Here is a 22882-nt window from a genome sequence, read left to right as displayed (position 1 = left end):
ACCATTTTGCGATGGTTCATGAGGTTACCCGTCATATCAAATTGCGCAAAACGAGGTCAAACCAGGTCTAGTCTTCGCGCATTTCCATAAAGTAAAGATGACAGAAATAAAAGCAGGTCGACTTCTGCTACAGAGGTCATCGTTAGGCTGCCGGCGGCAGCTTAGGGACCTCCAATGAACTTGTCCATGCATTTTCTAGAGTAAAATATTTTATGTCCAGCGGCGTTGTTGATAAAACTCCAGCATTTATGCCCACATTGCTACTTATCGACAATATGATACATTTTAGACATTTGACCTGGCATGACCGTAACCTTGAATGACCACTGTACAAAAAATGACCTAAGTCGGATGCTTGGGTTCATGATATAGTTCATATGCTTGAGTTCTAATTTGAAGCAAGCTACAACAGTTGATAACATGTGACCTTGGCTCTGAATAACCCAAGGAAATGCTAAAGCATAGATGGCGCCGATGATATAAGAACTTAATTTTCAGAACAATTAGGCAATGGGTTCTGTTGCGCAAACTGCTGAACGTGCCTCGCGGTGAAACGACTTTCAATATCATCGCCGTCCAGACATTTGAAACGAAACCAAGGGGAAGCGACCTGACGTGGTGGAGATCCTAGATTTTCAAGGTAGGTGTATAATGTCTGGAAGTTAAGGTCGCCGAAATTGCATTATGATGAGCCGGACGGTTCCAATCAAGCCTCCAAAAGACCCGAGGGACGCTTCACACACCCCATGCCGGCAATCGATAACACACATAACTCGTTTATCCCAGCGCATATGAATCAGCGTTTTACGTTCTACCCAACTTTGTCGTAACGGGCGTGCCAGTCCGTTGGGTCGCTCAGATCCGCGGTCTCCGCTTGTAGTTCGACCTTGGAGACCAAACGCTGGTGCCTTGACTGGATATGCCGGGCCGTGAAACTGCGCAGTTACTTAGCCCAGCTTTAGCGTGACTTATGCCCACTAACGAGTAGGCGCTTTGTACAATGTTTTAGCAGCCGGCACCCAAAAAAATGCAGCCCATACTGGATTTGTCAGCTTTTAGACTGTCACCCGATGCCTAAAGCCAGGCAATATAGGCGACAGGGAATCTCGGCCATCTAAATTAATACTTGGAAGGAAATACGAATACTTGTGCATCGATAGCGGCCACCTGCATGGGTATCAATTCACTTATGTTTTCGCATCAACGACGTAATGACACTCGGTGTGTTATCGCATTGCTCGTGACTCGCTGTAAAAGTAGCCTTACTGGTGTGAGTAACTAACATGTTTTCAACCTTCTGCCTCTGAAATTATTGGTTGACCCATTTATAGGTTTTTCTACTGTATTTATACCAACAAAGACTTTCTATAATTCCAATAGCTTGTTGTTAAAATAACAATACACAAATACGCTTTCATTAGTAAGCTTGTTATGCGCGCCTAGGCACACTGCTTTGCTGTGAAACACTGCGTCACAACGGTCTACCAACTTCTCTCCACACAGCTCTTGTTGTTGCAACAGCATTGCAGAAGCATTGCAGCGTAAAAAGCGGACGGCCAGCGCGAGGAAAATGTTTGCAAAGTGATTCAGGAGGGAATACAACAAACAGTTGCGTGCGCGTCCGAGAATAGTTTTCAATTGCGCCCGTCCCATTTAGAACTCAAACTAAACACCCAACCGCAAACTGCGTCACGCTTTACTACGGTGTGATTAATTTACATCAGATTGAATGTGAGAGCGTAGCTGTGCATTCAACCACATACCACATACATTTCCACAACATCCACCAGTCAGTGACACGACCAGCTGACGTTCAAACCATGTATTATAGCCGGTAACGAGCAGTGATGTAATAACAAGTGTAAAATAGCCACACACGATGCAAAAATCGCGGATGGATCTTCCTGATCGTCACGAGAGGTACCCGTGACTTGTCGCCGCCACCCTGGTCATGGACTCTAGAGGGTAAGCGAGGGTAAGAGGGTAAGCTCGTAACGAGAGAAGACATGAACTTCTGGCCCCGTCCCATCAATACCGAGATACCGCTGAGTATTTGGGGTACACCCGCAAGGTTTGCTTGGGCTGGGCTGCCAACGTGGGCTTAAGTGAAGGCGTGGGCTTGTAAGACGGATAGTACTTATATGTCACCGCCGGCAGGAGGGCTGACCTTGGCTCGGGCCCGGCGGCAGGTGTGGTTTTGTAAGCAGTGGCTGCATCGCTCGCGTGGGGGAAGTTAAATGAGACCGACGGTTTAAACACATCTCGACTCTCGTAAACGGGGTCGCGCCTATTGACAGCGAGCGACTTTCCGGCAGCGCTCGGTTCGACAGCCGGGTTGGCTCGGTAGGTCGTGACCGGCTCGTACGCCGTCGAAGCGCGATAGCTCGCTGGAGGGCTGTAGGCAGCGTCTCGCGGGTACTCCACGGGGTTGGGCTCCGCTACACCGGGCGGGTTCTCGGGCGCGGCGAGGTCCAGACGGCTGGAAACGCTGTCTTCGTAGGTGACCTCGGCGTTGTAACCACCTTCGCTATCGGCGATGTATTTGACGTGCTGGATACGGCCGTCGGGCAGAGCCACAGTGTAGTACCCCTGGGTGCTGTGGCCATCGCTCTCCTCCTTCTGGGAGAAGTAGGCTCCGGAATACTGATCGTTGACGATGTAGTCGTAGGCGTAGGACTTCGGCTGCCCGTTGTACTGCGGCTCCGAATCGTACAGAATGGGCTGCTTGACTACGGCTGAACGGTCCAGGGAGGGCTCATAGGCCGGCTCCTGACGAAGTGTGTATCTTCGGGACGGTCCGATCAAGGTGGGTGCGTTTGTCGGGCTCTGGCGGAGGACGGACGGCTCATATGCTGCAGATTGCCGGTATGACGCCGGCTCATAAACTGGCGGCTGGCGGAGCGCAGAGGGAGCGTATCTCTGCAGTACTCCGCTAGAGATGGGTGCGTACGTCGGCCTCTGGCGGAGGACGGCAGCCTCTTCCGCTGGAAATGTTCGGTATGAGGCCGGCTTGGAGGCTGGCTTCTGGCGCAGACCAGAGGGAATGTGTTTTTGGGATGGTTTGGTCAAAGCTGGCTCGTACGTCGGTCGCTGACGGACGGTGGTGGGCTTGTATACCGGGGCTGGTCGATATGTAGTCGGCTCGTAGGTTGGAGCTGCGCCATACACGGGCGTTCTGTAGACGGCGGCTTGTTTAGCCGACGAAGGCCTATGCGCGCGAACCGATTTGTAGAAATCGTCCTTGAAGTCTGCGAACTCAGATATCGCACAGGTGGCACCCGCGAACAAGCCAGCCAGTATGAAGAGCTGTAACAAAAGTTTTGAAAACCGATTATTTGACTTACACAACCCTTAAAAATGTTAGAATTATGTGTGTAGCAGTACTGTTGCGACACGAGGCGTATGCTTTAGCATAAATATGTACTAATCAGGGCTTGAAATAATTGTTCATCATGCCATATGTACGGGACTGAATTGATATTTTAACTGATCATCTACCGTCTTGCAAACATTTATAACGCACTAAGCATATCGGTTGGACGTCAACAGCCACCTCAGATGTTGAAGACTTGCGTTAGCGCACATATGAAGAAAACACAACGCATGTGTTGATGGCGGCATTCAACGGAACTGCATCTAGAGATTGAATGCCGGGGAAGTTCAAAGCCTTGCGTGCGAGTCTCAATCTGTCACGAGTATGTGTCTCTGGCTGAGAACACACATTCCATATCGCACACGTGAGAACCGTGGTCTGATCCATGGCGTAATCAGCTTGCATTCGAGTCTTAACCAATCCAAACTGGGCTGAAGTTAGAGCTACCAGAATCTCAAGTCTGACTCGCCATCAGGGCCCGTGAATCTTGAGCGGAGTGTTTTGGCTCGGCATTGCACTCGCAACCCCGCAGTAAGTAAGCATTTGCAAGTCGAAAAGTGTTTCACTGACTGCAATCTCACAGCAACGCGTCCAAAGTTTTGTTACGATAGGTACGTGGTCGAGAGGTGATGATCAATGCAGAAAAGACAGTCCAGAACCGCAAAGCATGCTGATAACACCTTTTACATTACGAAACAGCAGTTTCTGACTACCTTGCGCACGTACCCGCATAACTGGTCTTGTGCTGGCACTGGATCTGTTGCGACGGCAGTTGAACTGGTGCAGTGCTCTCGCAGCGTGCTCTCTTTATATCGCGAGTCACGGAAGCAAACATCCCGCCATTGCCATGATCCCCGCATTTGGCAGTCGCACGTCACCGCGCCCATCCGCTGCGCCGTCTGCATGGTGCGCCGCCCGCCGCGCGCGATGCGGCACTGATGGGCACTACTGCGCCACATTGGCTCCGCAGCACAAACACTACCGCGTGTCGAGTCAGATTGTGCGGAGTGCGCTTCGTCTGCTTTTGTCAGGCTGTCCGTGAGCGTGATTAGACACAGGAAGAAGAGATTAAGAAAACTACGGATGCAAATCCCTACCAGTTGCTCAGCTGATCCATCTTGTGGGTTTTGGCCTTGGTTCTGGGCCATCCAAACACATAAGCAATGCCACAGGTACTTACCAACCAGTGTAGAAAATTGGCTTTGAGTGAAAATGACCTATCGGCTTGTAAGTACATAAACAGTAATGTAAACAAGAGAGAAGCCTGCAATATCTTTCATGAATGAAGTGATCCAAGTCGTAATAAAGCTAGCAGAATGCTGCAATATGTGAATCGAGTTGAAACCTGCAGAATGTTTACTGAATTTGTTAACACCGACAGAAAGTAAACGTTCATAACTTTTTAATGACTGGGAAAAAGTTGATGCTTATGGAGTAATAATCCACCAAATAGATATACAGGCCGAAACCAACACACTGAGTAGCCAATGCCATCACAAAATAACACAAATTGACGTCCATCGTCGCCAGCACACCTTGTAAGGGGTGCCGATAGTGTATTGGTTAACGCGTCTGCGATAGCCGATGCACGTCTGGGAAACCAGAGGTACGGGGTTCGACTCCCGCGGTGCCCGCCCTTCCTGCCAGGGTGAGGGGCAGGCGACGCCATAAAGCCTCAGCAACTGAGTGCGTCGTAAAGCCCCAATGACATGACATGACATACAGTATACCTTGAAACTGACATCTGGCTATTTCAGTCTTAGTTGGTTCGATGCATAGCTCAAACGTTTGACCGTTATCTGGTGACGTTTATCTTTATAGTTTTGGCACGGGCTTGCCGATGTGGGTTTTCCAGACATCAGTATTTAACACGCGTCCGTGCGACTCGTTGAATACGCTTCACTCGGGCGTTTTTCTCAATTACATTAAACAGTTGGTTGTCAAAGGCCGTGTCAGCCCCAATCATGAGCTGGCCAAAGGGCGATAAGAGATCCTGTGACTTCTATAGTCGACCCATCGCCTCCTTTAGACCCCGCGTCTGGTGAGCATGAGCAGAGCATGTTCGGGCACTGCACCGCCACCACCGGCCACCGGGTCTGGTGAGCATGAGCAGAGCATGCTCGGGCACTGCACCGCCACTGTCGGCCGCCAGGTCTGGTGAGCACGAGTAGATCGCATGCTCGGAATTGAACGAGCCAAAGCGAGCGTCCCGAGGCCTCCTATCGGTACCGTCAGTCAGGTGTACAGTTTTCTATTCAGTTGTGGGGGAGGGAGGCAGCTCTCAGCTCTGAGAAAAAGTGGAGCAGCTTCGACACCGCTCAGACCCCAAGCTGAAGCTGCAGCCAGGCCATCATGCCGTGTAATGTGGTGATACCCAACTGCGACACGGCGATTTCCCCCACGTTTCGAAATAACAAATCAACAACCGAAAGTCACGACATCGTGCAGCAATCACAGACAGGCTCCCATCCTAAATCAGAGTGGCTAAAATTATGTTCCAAATCCTTGAATCTCCGGAAGTCTAGGGGTGCAGCGCAGCGCTCTGGCAAGAGCGCCGACAGGAAACGGTTCGGCGGACCATTCGCGACTGCAGATACGTCACGGTCCACGTCCCCCTGTCGCCGCCCTGCACGGTGGGTGCACAATCACGTGCCCCGTTGAGGTTTGGCCGTTGCGAAATTGGCACAGTGCTGCGCTGGTCGTTTACATCACCGGAATAAGGAAGTCATAGTCTGCATATGAGCGCAGGTGCACACGGAGTCTCTGGAAAGGAAAGTGCGAAGCAATGCAAGATGCCAATGAAACGTTGAGTATGCATGTATACAGATACAGATGGTAACAGTGACGTATGTAGTAACTGACCCTAAATGCACCTTTTCTACACTGATCTCATTTTTTTCAATGCCGATAAGACGTCGGGTATGTTAAAATTGTTACCGGTGTCGTATGCAGTAAATGACACTCGGCGGCGTTTTTTTTTCTAAATCGACCCTTCCGCGCTTTTTCGGCTTGTTTGGTGTAGAGTAAGTCAGGCAATGTTTCACACGGCGAACGTTGCATTTGCGGCGCAGGATCAGCCGACAGGTTCTCAGCCTGCTGCGCCACAGGTCACTGACAGATTGCCACGGAGGGTCACTGCTATGACTCTATCATCTATGGTAAAACTACTAGAATCTGTTAATCACTTTGCATACTCAGCGGTATGGCAGCACCGTGAGCGTTGGAAATCGTCATCTATTTTAATAAATTAATATGCACTGTGGCTTCACCATTAAGCTAGGGTGGAAAGTCGCTAACAGACACGTTTCCTTAGAAATCGTTGTCTCTCTTTTGGTTTAGCGGTCTCGACTTAAAGCGCGCTGCAGAATAAGGGCTGAAGATGAAGGGCTACGGGAGCGATCTTACTTTACTTCAGCTCTTGACCTCTTGTTCTCTACTTTAGGGTTTTTGGCTTTGAGGTAAAATAATGCGCTATGGATTTGAATGATTAGAATAGCCGGTGTTGTTTCATGATTCGCCGCAACTCGCTGGATGGACCTGACGTTGGTATGTGCTTGAACGCCATGAAATAAATCATCACTGTGGGCCCATCCATCGAGATACTCCCGCGGCAAACGGCGATTAACCACCCTAGTCATCTAGATATGTCGCTTTGATAACATGAGAAGCATGGGGAACAGTCAAAGCCATGAACTGAAAGTGAAAATAAACCTAGCGCTACGGTATCCATCAACAATGGATCGCCAAACAATGCTTCCGGTGACAGCTTTTGATTTCTTTTGGCCTCAGAATCGAGTAAATCGGGAGCATCGAAGGCTGCGCCGTGCGATTGCCTCGTGGCATGCCATCAACACGCGTCAGCTTGTCAAACATCGGACAAGTTAGATTCACTGGATATTTCTGACGTCTTCAAAGGAGAGCCAGAACTTCAGCCTGGCCCTGCATCGTTGCACGCCACCATCGAGACACTAGCGACATCTTTCGAGCGGCCCGGAGAGCGTGTTGCGCTCGGCGCTGCACCGTCAAGGTTCGGTGCGCCGGATATGGAGACCGATGGCGGCGGTCGCCGGGACCGAAAGCCCGGAACTAGCTGAATGGAAGGGGAAAGGGGCGAAGCGGCTCGTAGATGTGCAAGTCTTCGATGCATGAGCCACATCACTGCACACAATGCGCATCACTCCAAAGAAAAAGTACATAAACGGCCCCGTGAAAGGCTAGGAATCTTGAAATGAATTCTGTCCACATCAAGACTGGACTTAGCCTGCGTATTCATCAAGATGAAATTCAAATTACGTGTGCGGTGTAAGCTGTGCGGTGAACCATAACTCATCTTCACGCTTTGATGCATGACTGTCAGCCTCTACATTGGTACCGAAGTTTGCATGGTGAGCAGGTGCAAGGCTTACAATGCTAGATGACATGGCTAGTCATAGTGGTGCCCAGGAAGCTGGTGGTATATTAACCCGCACATATTCGCACAGCATGTGTGCCAGGGCAATGAGAGTAATAAGGCGGCCATTTTAAGCTACTATTTGTTCTATTTTTTACTACGTTTTTATTGCGGAGCATATATATGTATATATACACACACACACACACACACACCACACACACACACACACACACACACACACACACACACACACACACACACACACACACACACACACACACACACACACACACACACACACACACACACACACACACACACACATATATATATATGAACATAATGTTGATTATACTACTCACTAGACGGCTATATGTACAGTTTTAATCGCATTTTTGAACTATTTGTATAGGCATTCTTGGCAGTTCACTAGTTATGAATGTCTGCAACGTTGCAACTGCAGTGTTTATGTTGAAGCCAGTCAATGAGTGCAACGCGTTCAATGCGGAGCTCGTCAAATGTATCCGATCCGATTCAAGATGTTCGTAATGGTCGTATTTCTATGTTGCACGTGTCGTGTGCACAGATGAAAACGTCACACAAGCTATTGTTTCTATAGCCATGCCAGGCGCTTTCCAGAAATAAGCTCGTCCAGCTGTTGCGAAATAAGCGCGTTGCACGTATAATAAGCACGTAATTGCACGAATAACTGCACATATGATAAGCACGTAAGCACGTCCTGTTTTTGTCAGCGTAACAAGGCTTTTTGCACCCAAAATTGCGTCACCACATCTTATTTTGCCCGGGAGACTATTTTGCCTTACGTTACCTTCCAAGCAATGTTCCACGTCCCCTGACGGGTGCTATATTTTTGTGATGTGGTGCCCTTTAACTTATTCACTTGGCGCCCCCGACCTCCTCGAACGGGCTCCTAAAAAGAAATTGGCCTCTCAGTGACAATAAAAGTCATCTGAACTTCAGGCGCCGATAGCCTTTTTGTTGTTTCCCTTCAGTCAAGGTACACTGGAGCAATATAATAACATCGGAAAATTTGGTGTAAGAGTCCCCCCTTCCCTCCAACCCCCCCCCCGCTCCCCTCCCCTCCTCATCCCGTCCCCGGACACCTAGTAGTTCTACTAACAATTTTTAGTGTTACCTCACTGGATAGGCATTTTGTTGATTATGCAGGTTTAATTCGTGCCATGCAGGGGAGTTGCCGTTAAACATAATTGTTCTTTAGCTGCTGGGTAGCTAGACTTAGAATAACTACAGAAAAGACTGATTTAAAAATGATTGCGCAGTCTGCCCTGGGTTTTGTAAGTAGACATATCAGACGCCGGTTTTTTTGTAAAAGGGTCCCGGATCGCTCGGACACTCGGTCACACCAGCCTCGTCTCTTGAAGATAGACGAGATCATTGCAGCAACCTCTCATATATGTCTGGCATGCAATAAACAAAATTACATAAGTGGTGAACGAAGAACACTCGGCATGGCTGTTTCTTGCCTTTATAATAAACTAATATTATTAAAAAGATAATTGCTCATGAGGAACGATATGTGCCCATTAGAAAGTCCTCATTTTTAGGTCCAAGCCAAGTGTCTCTGGTTCGAGTATGAGTGCTTTAAGCATTGCATCTGATTGGGGAATCTGGTGAAGTGAAGAGCAACCTGTGCATTGTATTGCATCTCAAAATCGATCTGGAAAGACAACATGTCTTACCATAGATGGAGCGATCACGAACTCTTTCATGAACAACAGGGTCTCCCAATCCAACAAGTGGCCTCCTGATCCCAACACGAGGTCTCCTGGACCGAAACAGGGGCCTTTTGGAACGCAAAATGAGCCTGGAGACAAGAAGAAAACTCTTCCACAGATGCATTCTGATTCTCAGAACGGACTCCCGAAACTGCAAAGCCCATTGAATACAAAAAAAAACGGGGCCTCTAGATCCAATGCAAGGTACATCTAATGCATAAACGAGATCTCCTGATGACGAACATTGACATTTTGATGCAAGGATAGCCTTTTTGGTCCATCTAAGGAGGGACTGGGAAGTCCACCTTAGCATAGCTAGGGAGCCTCCTTGATCTTTCCTTTATGTAAGAAGCCACCCTGAGTATGCATGTCCTTCCGGCCATCACCGCCGATCACAGTTAGTTGAGGACATACGGCCGGTTCATTCCTCGCTCCGACAGAGGCCCGTCCAATGAGGACACCGGCCGATTCATTCCTCAGCCCAACAGAGACACATGTCAGCTCGTCTCATGAGGACACACAGCCGGGCCACCCCTCACCCCGACAGAGGCTCGTCTTACGAGGGCACATGGCCGGTTCATTCCTCACCCCGACAGAGGCCCACGTCAGCTCGTCTCATAAGGGCGCACGGCCGGTTCATTCCTCCCGGCCATGGCACCCCGGCAGAGGCCCGTCTCATGAGGATACACGGCTGGTTCATTCTTCACCCCGGCAGAGGCCCGTCTCATGAGGATACACGGCTGGTTCATTCCCCACCCCGACAGAGGCCCGTCTCACCGCGCCACTGGTATTACCAAAACTCTGACTGACAATAGCATCCAACTGTCAAAACTCACCGCGGGTGGCCTCTATTAGTTTCCTCAAATGAAGGATCGCCTTCAAGGGGTCGCCTCCCATTACGTGTCGCACTGAGATCGGCCATATCTTAAAATGACAAAAATATCCCCATTTAGAGCTTTAGTTAAGTTATGAAACGTCTGCTACGCCGCTGGGAGCACTACGTGGAAAGCAGAGAGATTACGAAGAGCAATGTGCTATCCGTAATAAGAATATACCAACAGATGTGTTCTCTGCCGGGAAACGGAGCCTTTTGGAATGCACTGGCATATGACAAGTGTAATCCTGCTCACTCGGATGCAAAAAAAACCTTTCATTTGCATCTTGAGGTTGTATTACAAGGACAGTTCACGCATTACACATTATAAATATCACATCACTCATGTGTGTTAAAGCTTATTCGATACGCATTATACCCTTTAAACACAAGACAAAGACTTAAAAGCCGGAAACCCGAGGATGCTGTGGTAAACTGCCTCAGTAAGAGGACTTGTAGGCGGGGGCAGCGGCCTTATAGGTCGGGGCAGCAGCCTTGTAGGCCGGGGCAGCAGCCCTGTAGGCAGGGACAGCGGCCGTGTAGGCCGGGGCAGCAGCCCTGTAGGCCGGGGCAGCAGCCTTGTAGGCCGGGGCAGCAGCCTTGTAGGCGGGGGCAGCAGCCCTGTAGGCCGGGGCAGCAGCCTTGTAGGCCGGGGCAGCAGCCCTGTAGGCAGGAGCGGCAGCCTTGTAGGCAGGGGCAGGGTGGCTGTAGGTGGGCTTGTAGGCCGGAGCGGCAGCCTTATAGGCGGGGGCAGCAGCCTTGTAGGCAGGAGCGGGGTGGTACTCGGGGAAGGTAGCCTCTCCCTCGTAGGTGACCTCAGCGTTGTAGCCACCGTAGTGATCGGCGACGTACTTGACGTGCTGGACACGGCCGTCGGGCAGAGCCACCGAGTAATATCCTTGGGTGTTGTGGCCATCGCTCTCCTCCTTCTGGGCGAAGTTGGTGCCGGTGTAGTGGTCGTTGACGGCGTAGTCAAAGGCGTACGGCCTGGCCTCCTCCTTGTACTGGGGCTCCGGGTGGTAAGAAGCTGGCTTGTAGGCCGCCTGGGCGGGCTTGTAGGCCGCCGGGGCGGGCTTATAGGCCGCCGGAGCGGGCTTGTAGGCCTGTGAAGCCGGGGCCGCTGAGGCCGCAGCCAGGAAAGCAGCGACGATGAAGACCTGCAAGGAAACATAGACGTGCTTGCTTTCTGTCTTGCCACATTACGACTAGGCAATGAACAACCCACGTAAAGTGCCGCATATACGCGCGAGCCAGGTAACCGGATCAGTCATCGAGATGACATCATAATTTTGTGGGAAACGCAAGGTGCATTCATGTCTAATTTGCACGGAAAAGGTTGGTCCAAACACCGAAAATGCAAGCAATGTAAGATGAACTGCAAGATCTATATGTAGATGTTTATATACACTTCGCAACTTAGGACGGTGTGCATTATTTTTCAATGGAATTGCACATTTTCCTGATTTGCAGTGATGTCATGTGGGTGCACACTCGTCTCTGAAACTACTGAGTCCTTTACTATGCATTAAAAATGAACAAAAAAATATACCATCTCACTTTCCGTCACCAGACACTGCCACTAGCCTGTATTAAAGCTGATACATACCTTCATGATATTGCTGAATGCAGCCTGCGCCTAGTGGGAAACTGATGCTGGTTCCCGTGGGGCGGCCGATTTTATAGGCCGGCACGCCCGCGCTTTACCACGCCGATGTTGACGAAGGTCGCGGCTCACTTGGTCACACGTACCACTTCCCTAATTATCTCAGCGGGCGTATGACCTGCTTCTGCATGGTCCTGGGAAGCAAGCGCAGGCTTCCGAGTGTCGCAATACACCCGGATGCGAGTAAGAGGCAGCCAGCGAAACAGATTAGCAGATTTGCAGAAGGATTGTCAGTGGTATATAGACATATACATATGCATATATATATATATATATATATATATATATATATATATATATATATATATATGTGTGTGTGTGTGTGTGTGTGTGTGTGTGTGTGTGTGTGTGTGTGTGTGTGTGTGTGTGTGTGTGTGTGTGTGTGTGTGTGTGTGTGTGTGTGTGTGTGTGTGTGTGTGTGTGTGTGTATGTGTGCGCGCGTTTGCGCGTGATTCATATTTCATGCTTCTGTACTCTCAGCCTAATTTTTGAAGGAGCAAACTGCTGACCTGATATTGGAAACTTGGCTAATTGTATATGAATATCTGGACTACATGCAAGCCTGGGTGCCATATTCAAAACATTCAATGCAAAAAATAATCATCTTTTGACCAATTTATGCATTTTTAATTTTGAAAATGCAAATTGTGTATAACCGACCTCATTTTTCTCACTCAGTAGCCATCTTCACGCCAGCATTTTTAGACGAGCTAACTTCTGGCATTTTTAGCACTTTTAACATTTTTACACGGGAGGTTTTTAGCACAAAATGGGTAAACGGTCGCACTGGGTACAAACTGTGCCAAAATTACGAGTATGGGTGCGGGTATGATAAATGATGGGTGAAGCGTGAGCGAAATGACAGGTAGATACTTCAATATGTACCACACACTGCTTGCGGTTTGTAAAGTCACAACTAGCTCTATCCGCACTACGTTTGTAATGATCAGCACAAACGATGAGTTATGTCGCAAACTTCCCTGGAACTCTTAAATGCTTAACTGCGCTGCAGGCGCGCTTAAGCGTTGGCATCTGATGCTCAGACTCTCCAGCCCGAAGCTTCAAACCCACATAAGCGCGGGGTACATGAGCCCGTCAGCCGCTCACGCGTTGCAGTGGGACAGGCGGGCCGGGTCTTTACGACCGTAGACGAGGCGTGACACTGTGAGAACCGGCAGCGTCGTGGCCGTCAAACGGGCCACATGTCATGGGCGTGCCTTGGGTCTATAAGCCTGCTGATGATCCTGATTCTTGTATTGCCCCATGTGGCAGTGGCCTAAAACCTTGTGTTGTAGATACACCGTTTATATTAATCCCAAATTGCTTAGTGTCTACCTGTGTAATGTCAGGCGCACTTGAACTTATCGGAATATATATATATATATATATATATATATATATATATATATATATCCCCTCGCTATAGGTAACCAGGTGACTTAGTTGCCGTCCTGCCTTGAACAAGCTCGCAATGATGACATTCGGCGTTGTATCAAAATAAAACGCTTGAATCAGACCCGTTCATTTATTTCATGCTTAATTCATGCCCTTTCATACGAATGTTTGCTAGGAAAAATACACCTGCGCCTGCTCATCGTGACGCGTTGTGACCATGTGGATTCAGTCAACCGGCAAACAGACTGGAGAGGTTCCTACAGATATGGCCCACGAACGCTAGTCGGATACATCTTACGACATGAGGACCATAGCTTTACAAATGTGAACCTAAATGTTTTTCTTTCGTTTCGAGCCTCGCGAGCGTGCCCATTTAGCCTGATGGCAGCGAGCAAACGCTTAGGTAACTGTTTGGGGCGATGTGGAAACCAGCCACGCCCATGATCATGTCATTCTGTGAGCTGGGCTCGTCACCGCACCGAAACCGCATCATGAAGCCGAAGACATTGGAGGGCGGCACCACGAGGCCGGCCATTCTGCGGTTACCGCCGCAAAGCTGCCCGTCATGTAAGCCTATGGCAATACTTCGTCTGCTTCCAATATACGGGTCATCAGCGCACACCTGTTGACTGGTTCTCTAGAACTTGTATACGCTGTGTGTATCGGTGTTTATCAGCTCCGATTGCTGGAGTCAAAACACAGACCTGAAAATGTCCGTGCGGTTGGGTGGTGGCCGATCGGGTCCTGTCGTGGATTTGGCACCTTGGGTGTCATAGCTCCGATGACTCCAAATTTACACATTAGACCTTGGCGATGCACGAACACATCGTGCATACCGTGCCTGTGCACGTTGTGCATGTGCATACCGACAAATGGAAATAATGGTTAGAGCCTCCACCGCTTTTTAATTGGCGCCCCTGGTGCCGCCTGTTGCGCACTTCCATTTTTTGGATGCATGCAGTTGTCGCTAAAAGTGTTGACGTTGAATGGCGTTGCACATCTTTAATGAACGTTTTATTTATCATTGCGCATAAAGGATTTAATCAGCACGGCAAGAGATGGCAGGCCGCCTTGCAGTGATACCACGTTTGTGTCTCAGGCTGCTCGAATCTGAATTAAGCGGTGGAATCAATGTCATATGCATGACACAACACAAATAAAATAGATCAAACAAAATTGAAGATTCCTGCAGGAGAAGAAGTTTCAAAAATATAAGCAGAATTTGAAAATAAAAAACACCGCATCTATCCAGTAATACCTCTCTGCCGGCAATAATATATATATATATATATATATATATATATATATATATATATATATATATATATATGACATATAACGGTATCGCGTGGTGCAGCGTGCGGTGCGCCGTTTTCAACTGACTTAAGGATCTTCAATTTGTCCTACCGATAGGTGTGCCAGACACTGTCCGGAGTGTGGCCAATAGCGCCTTCTCCGAAACCGTTTTCGAATAAAAGAGGCTTGGCCCAACCGAGATAGATCGGGCTGTGAAAGCCATCACGGGTGTGACACCCTGTGGGCTACGCTAATATCCATCAAAGATATCGCCAGTCGTGTGCTGTGTATGCATATAGTTGTAATTGCGCTATACATATGCGTATGCATATACAGATACGTGCACGTCGTTTCGGGTCAACACCCACATTACAAATTTATGCTCAGCTCAAAGCTTGAATGGCAAATGGGGCTCGGTCCAAAATTGGGCCAAAATCTTCTTTTCACAAGATCATAATGCATTTTGTTACTCCGCGCGCTGCAGTCGTTGTCACGGCAGTATGGCACGTTGGGCACGGCGACGTCCGCCTCTCCCAAAGCTCCGGATGCGGGCAGTCAGCCCAGTCAGGCTATTTTTTTCTTCCTGTGGTGCCCCTCCCTCTCCCTCTTCCTCACCCCGACGGATTTGGTAAAATCACATTCCTGTAGCGCTACATTTACCGATAACACGGGCCTACAAGCATCTGAAAACAATGTTACTTTTGGTTTTGTGACATCATCGTACGATCAGCTGGAAGCGTTGGCAGTCTTCACTATCTTCACTTAACTCTTGACATGAGTCGCTTCAACGTCCTCCGTTGGCCTCTGAAGATACAGTTTGGGCATCCACAGACAACAGGACCCCTGGGTCGGCATGGCTTTTTAACATTATTACCACCGACGTCCTTCATGGTAGATCCTTAGAACAGCCACATAACGCCTTAAAAGAAACAACTGACGATTGTCTACGTTATTCAAGCCAGTCAGCTTCTCACGACATGAGCGCAACCAAAGGCAGCCCGCAGCCTTGCACTGGACACGCACTGAACCCAGTTCATTATCTTGTGGCAAGCATTCGAGCCAAACCGTCTCAAATGACACGACGCTTTAAACGCCGCATAGCAAACTGACCACGTTTGTCGCAAGATGTTGTGGCCAGCCACGATTTTTACGACTAGTAATGAGCCTGATCATTCGGTGTTTTATGTTGTCTAATTTGTGAAGTGAATTTTGGCTGAAAAGTCTGTGAAAGACACTGATCTGAGAGGCGTTGGAAAACAAGGTGTCACCACTCATTTGTGACGTCAGCACTAATATAGTATAGTTTGTGGCATATTTGTCACCTGTTAAAAGTTTCCTTATCAAAGGTACTATGCTTGTAAACATTTTGCGGTCCAATCTGTTCATGCAGCGAAACGTCAACATTTCGACATGTGTTTTACACAGGCTCACTCTGCAGGCGTTAGCGAGCACGTACCGATACTAAGCGATACGAGTTTCGTCTTACTAAGATGGTCTCTTGTAATGTGGTCTAGTCTGTCGTAATTTGTTTCCGTTTTTGCAGTTTTGTCACCATAACATTTTCACTTTCGGCTGCGTTATTTCCGTTTTGACAGCGTTAGATTTCTGCTTTATTACAACTCAAGAATTAGTCAAGACAATAAAGAAGCTGCCTTACACACGTAATATGATAAATGCATTGCAACATATCATAAAGCGAACAAATGAATGTAAAACACAACTGAAGATATAATATATAAATACAATTATAAGAAAGTGGCGTATTGACGTCGGTCTGTGCGCGGTGTTTTCTTTTCTAGCCTTATATTCTATGTAAAATGAATACTGTGCTGCTGTCACCTACCAAAGACCCAACATTCCTGTCGAATTTTGAACTGTATCAATCACTGTAAGGAACCAAGTTCACTGCGCAACAAAAAGAAGGCACAAAAAGGCACGCGATGATCACACGCAAACGGAATGTTCGGTTTTCGAGCGGCAACTTTAATGCAGCACACCAGGACAACAGCAGCGCAGCACCGTCGACCTGCAGAGCGGGCTAACGCATCACATGGCCACTACGCGTCCAGCCGCTACTGCAGGGTGTCTCTCCAACAGCAAGGACCGCGACGTCCAGTCTGTCCCCACCGCGCAGTATCCGTTCAGGTGGCGGAAGCGGCGGGATCACCTGGCCTAGGGCTGAGGCCGACCCACCACTTCCGCCCTTCGCTGCCGGAGGAGCGACGGCCGCCCGCTGGCAGGTCAGCCGTTGCAGCCTCTCCTCGTCGTCCGCGCACACCATCTGTCCTCCACGTCCCAGGTTATAGAGAGCCGAACTTCGCCGGGAGAACACGCTGTAAACTTTGCCACCGTTTTCTTAGTTCCTGGTGCTCAGCAGTGCGTTGGTGATCCTCGGCTTCCTGCAGTTAAGAACTGGTTCGGGGACAGTGGTGCAGTCTGTTGTTGATCAGTTGAACTTGTCCGGTCGCGGCTGGAACCCGGTCGGCCGCAGTCAATCAGCTCGAGCCACCGCTCGTGCGGGAGATCACGAACGTCCCTCCGAACAAACTTACAGATAACTGTCCCCTCACTTTGTAGTCTATGAACGACGCGAAAGTCCTGGCTCAACAACCGCTCGTCCCGGAGCACCTTCTCAAAATCTCCGCAGGCTTTTCTTCAATGGTTTCGGACTTACGGGCCCGAAATCGGAACATGTGGCGATTATGGAAGGTACCCTGCAGTTCATGTTTTCAATTGGTCTTTCAGATTCTCAGTCATCATGTCACTGCGCCCGAGGCGCTCAGCGAGCCGCTTCAATTCTGCTCCCCTGTCCATGCCATTGGACTCGAGGATCGTGGTGCTGCGTTGCATGCTTTTAAATGGCTTCTCTATAAAAAAATATAACCTTTCCTATGTCAGGTTTTTATCACCTTTTAACTGATCATTACAATCTCGGCACTGAGGTTCCCTCTTTGCGACGCAATTCGACTTTTCTGGGGGTTACTCCTACCAGACACTCGCCGTTTGCATCTCTTCTTCTCCACAGCCTTCGCCGTCTCCGGAACGGCTGCCCGTGGCTTCTGCTCGTGTTGCTGTCGTGGGCTCTGTAGGCTACAGCGCCTTCAAAACCGATTCGAAATCTGCAGAATCCGTTCCGATGCAGGCTTGGGCCATCTCCAGCAACAGTCTCAGTACCGTATCAGCTCAAAAGTTGAAATCCAGCCAGCGCCAGCACCCGCAGCCGCCATGATTCACCTATCGTCACTTTACTGCATCATGACGGATTACCGCTGTTGGCTGCCCGACCTCCCACGCGCAACGCTCAGTCGACCCGCTGGCACTTGCCCCGCCTCCGGCTGGAGCAAGCGCGGCCGCGTCCGGTCACTGTCAAGGTCAACCACCAGCTGACCCCGGAAAGTGTTCCGTTACACCATGACAACGGGTGGCCAGTGTCTGGAGCTCATCGCGGAGTGAACAAGGATGGTAAAGTAGACTGGCTGGTAAAGTGTTTTTATACCTTGACTTATACTCTTCAGGCAATCGATGGGCGTGATGCAGGAGGCGGTTATTTTTATATCGTAGATCGTTTTTCAATTTTAAAATATCTGGTTTTCTGTCCCGAACCCTGTAAGCATATGCTTTGAGAACGGGAGAGCATTTCCTTCAAACGTTAGTTATCTAATAATAATGTTAAATTAAGTTATGATAAGGATTCGTTAAAGTTATAAAGATCATGAACTATCATGACTACGGAGCTACCGAAGGACTTCATTGCGAATCGAACGCTGCAAAAACCTGACAACGTTTTAGGTTTCATTGCATATAACAATACCTGCAAATGTATTTCTACCTCACTCTCTTTCCAGCTTGCCTTTTTTTCCTCTCCTCTCTCTCTCTCTCTCCTCTCTCTCCCTCTCCTCTCTCTCTCTTCTCTCTCTCTCTTCTCTCTCTCTCCTCTCTCTCTCTCTCTCTCTCTCTCTCTCCTCTCTCTCTCTCTTCTCTCTCTCTCTCTCTCTCTTTCTCTCTACTCTCTCTCTCTCTTCCCTCTCTCTCTCTCTCTCTCTCTCTCTCTCTCTCTCGTGAATGACGTCAGTTGACGTCCACATGCTGAATTCTTATGAATGACACACTTCCCAGCCCGTTAATAGGAATCCTAATGATCGGTCGGTTACCAAAAGAATCTTGCTTATTTTTGGTTTTCGGCATCATCATCATGGTGACAACGAACACTTGACAGCTTTCACATTTGCATCGTCTCGTTTATCCTACGCACACAAAGCGTGATACGGGTCTCATGGCTCAAGATTGCCATAGCCTTGCCTGTAGCGCTGCCGCTAATACGATGAATGAACTTGATATAGGTTTTAGGACCTCTGGACCACGGAGAAACATGGCGACCAACTACCTGTTCATCACCGTAGAATAACACGAATGCTTTCGTGCTGTCGGACAAATGCTGTCAAACAGGCTATACAGGGACACGCAGATGAACCTCCCGTACGCAGATTATAATTGTACTTATGACTGGACATGGACGGCTGAAAAGGATCGCTTTTTCGTATCTCAAAAGCTTGACACATTGCACATAATCCAAAAGAGTCCATGAAAGAGATTATCAACTTTATCTACATAAAAGGTACTCGGCGGTGCGGGCACAAGGGTTTGTGGACGGAACTGCGATGCGGGCAAATGTTTTCATGGCTGGGCTAACCGATTTGGAAAGGTCAACACTCATCAGGCTCGTGTTGCCATTACGCTGCACGATCAGTAGAGACAAATTCATTCATTGAGCTGTAGTTTCACTGCTGAAGTGAACTGGAACCGCACTGATAAAGTGAACTGGAACTGCACTGCTGAAGTGAACTGGAACTGCACTGCTGAAGTTAACTGGTACCACACTGCTGAAGTGAACTGGAACCACACCGCTGAAGTGAACTGGAACCACACTACCTGAGTGAACAGGAACCACACTGCTGAAGTGAACTGGAACCATACTGCTGAAGTGAACTGGAACCACACTACTTGAGTGAACTGGAACCACACTGCTGAAGTGAACTGGAACCACACTACTTAAGTGAACTGGAACCACACTACTTGAGTGAACAGGAACCACACTGCTGAAGTGAACACGAACCACACTGCTGAAGTGGTGGTTTCCCAGCGCATGGAACAGACGGCTTGCCATGTGCCCTGAGCGCGAAGCCTACCGTACAAACCCTTCAGAATGGCGAGAGGTGTACGCTCAATACCATACATGTTATGCACCACCTCCAACAGCATTCACTTATCGCCGATTGCGATTACAACTCCACAATCGGCTCAGGATATATTGACAAAACATCACGAATGGCACACGATTAACTTACAAGCATACTGAGTATCACAATATGTACGATTTCCCTGATGCACGCATTCAAGTGGGCACTTTTAGTATTCAGGGCTGGTTTCGTACACGGGGGTAGATTCACTGCTCGCTGCTGGCTTGTCGGTGGCCCCAGACGTGTAGGTAGACTGAGGCTGTTCAGTAGGTTCTGGCGCGTAGGTGGTAGAGGCTTTGTGGGTGGGAACAGGCGCATGTGTAGGAAGAGGTGTATAGCCAGGTTTGTACGGAGCAGGGGCGGGATTGTACGGAGCCGGGGCGGGCTTGTGCGGAGCCGGAGCGGGCTTGTGCGAAGCAGGGGCGGGATTGTACGGAGCAGGGCGGGACTGTACGGAGCAGGGGCGGGCTTGTGCGAAGCCGGAGCGGGATTGTACGGAGCAGGGGCGGGGTTGTACGGAGTAGGGGCGGGCTTGTGCGAAGCCGGAGCGGGCTTGTGCGGAGCAGGGGCGGGATTGTACGGAACAGGGGCGGGCTTGTACGGAGCCGAAGCAGGCTTGTACAGTGCCGCCGCGGGCTTGTAGGGTGCCGGAGCGGGCTTGTAAGGAGCCGGGGCGGGCTTGTAGGCAGGGGCGGGTTTGTACTCCGGGTACTGGGCCTCTCCCTCATAAGTGACCTCGGCGTTGTAGCCGCCGTAGTGGTCAGCGACATAGTTCACGGTCTGGACACGGCCGTCGGGCAGAGCCACCTTGTAGTAGCCGGACGTCTGCTTGCCGTCGCTGTTCTCGTTGGCAGCGAAGTTCGCACCCGAGTAGTGGTCGTTAACGGCGTAGTCGAAGGCGTACGGCTTGGCCTCCTCCTTGTACTGGGGCTCCGGGTGGTAGGGGGCCGGCTTGTAGGAGGGGGCCGGATGGTAGGGGGCCGGCTTGTAGGACGGAGCCGGGCGGTAGGGAGCAGGCGCGGGCTTGTAGGGCGCCGGAGCGGGCTTGTAGGGGGCCGGAGCGGGCTTGTAGGGGGCCGGAGCGAGCCGGTGTGGTGCCGGAGCGGGCCGGTAAGGCGCCGGGGCCGGACTATAGACCGGTGCTGCGTGATGTGCCGGTGACTGCGCGGTCGGGGCTGCGATGACGGCGGCCAGGACGGAGGCGGCGATGAGGATCTGGAAATGTCGAACCACATGTGAGCACTCATCATCTTGACGCCACCATTCACTGCTTGTCAGCGTCCAACCTCTCGTCAATTTTTTATGAAGTTCGTTACCTGAAATGGCGGCCCGATCGCCTTTAATCTAAAAAGCTCACCAGAAAGACTCCTCCGCTTTTCTGCCGAAGAAATCCGGCTACGGTCAAAATCTGACGCAAGTAGCGGATTTCTCCACAGAACACAATGCTTTCATGCAAGGCACACGACATGACCTGAATAGTGAGACCACCGCTGAACCGGACCTCCCGGCATTCTCCATCGTCATTTCGTTCACAATTTCGCGGACCTTGTCATCAGTCAGTCAGACACTGAGAGCCCTACACGTTACCTTCATGTCTGGCCAATGACTGGCTTCGCGACACTGATGCCGACGCCTCCCGGTGCTCCAGTTTTTATGCAGCGAAGCGTCTGAGGATTGCCCGTTCGGTGACCGCGAATGTTACAATCGGAGCTGACGCCGTCTGCCCAGACGCGTGACGCAGGCAGAAATACTTGGCCTTCATCTGGGCACTTCAGGGAGCAGGTGCAGAACAGCCGACAGATGTGCTGATGATTAAAATTTGGCGACAGTTGAGCAGCATCAATGCTCTGGAACCGATTGGTGTATTGGATGTCTCCATTTAAACTGTTCTGAGAATACGTAGGGATTCGAGGGATTTTCTAGGCATGGTCTCCTTGGCGTAACTGCCTGGTAAATCAGCGCCATTGTCTTCACAAAGGCCTATGGCATGTCAGGAAAATGTGGTGCCGTTCTTGGTAAGCTGCTGTTCTATCTAGAAAAAGGACAATTCACTCCCGAGAAAAAGATATTTCAATATGGTTGACTTCTAATTAAAGCAAGGGGATGCTTTTGGAATAGTATTTACAGTTCACGGGGGTAATGGCCATGGATTACAAAATACTTTACTAAGGCTTAAGGGAAGTGCTTGCAACAACACGCATTATGTTAAAATAATTAGAAACATAAACGCTCAAACGCAGTTTCCCAAGGCACTCACACATTCCAAGACAAGTTGTGAAAGACCTTTCAAAGTTGGCTTAATGCATTTCTATCATCTCTACCATGTCTACCCATCTCCAGCCGGACTCTACATTACGTCTGCTCTCCAGCTGCTTGCACGTGTCATTTACCTCTTGTGACGGTTGGCAGCCGGCCTGCATGGTTTCTAAGCCAGCGGACTACGTTCTAAGAATTCAGTAGTAACGTTCGCGCGCAAAATTTAGGCTGAATGTGATCAACGTACTCGAATGGAAAGCTCACGTCCAGCCTCGCTGGCCGCGTGCCAGCCAGCCGGCAGCGGTTGGGCCATCTCACTTTTAGTCAGCGTCCCTTCGCTATTACTTTTGCTCTCGGTCCACTCACTGAAGCCAGCCAGATGGGCTTAAACAGCGAACGCCTCCCAAATTGCCTGGTACGCTGCAAGTCATCTAAAACATGTTATACCAGTTGCAATCATGACAGTGAAGCAGCGTTGGAGTGCTCATTATGCAGCATTGTGTTTTTGATGACGTAAATAAGGTGCACATGTTCACGGGCCTGTCATCGAGGCGATCATCACCAGCTGACGTTCAAAGTCGCACTCTTGCATGTGCTTAGGTCACATTCTTGCATGTGATATGTAAGTGAGAATGGTA

At 49.6% G+C, this 22882-nt stretch overlaps 1 protein-coding gene across 1 annotated transcript in view; it reads right to left on the bottom strand.

The window, feature by feature from the left end:
* Nucleotides 1-1949: 1949 nt before the first annotated feature.
* The window catches only part of LOC119090239 (adhesive plaque matrix protein-like), a 33882-nt gene continuing 12949 nt past the window's right edge, over nucleotides 1950-22882 (bottom strand). Inside the window, exons 3-6 of the mRNA XM_037213025.1 lie at nucleotides 20961-21062; nucleotides 10934-11416; nucleotides 2356-2826; nucleotides 1950-1958 (exon numbers count right to left, since the gene is read on the bottom strand). Coding sequence (XP_037068920.1) covers nucleotides 1950-1958; nucleotides 2356-2826; nucleotides 10934-11416; nucleotides 20961-21062 — 1065 coding nt within the window. The remainder of the gene's footprint in view (nucleotides 1959-2355; nucleotides 2827-10933; nucleotides 11417-20960; nucleotides 21063-22882) is intronic.

Source organism: Pollicipes pollicipes, unplaced genomic scaffold, assembly GCF_011947565.3.
Source record: "Pollicipes pollicipes isolate AB1234 unplaced genomic scaffold, Ppol_2.1 Scaffold_3087;HRSCAF=3621_pilon_pilon_pilon, whole genome shotgun sequence".
NCBI classification, from domain to species: Eukaryota; Metazoa; Arthropoda; class Thecostraca; order Pollicipedomorpha; family Pollicipedidae; genus Pollicipes; species Pollicipes pollicipes.
Note: the sequence above shows the minus strand (reverse complement) of the source record. Positions and strands in the feature narration are given on the sequence as shown.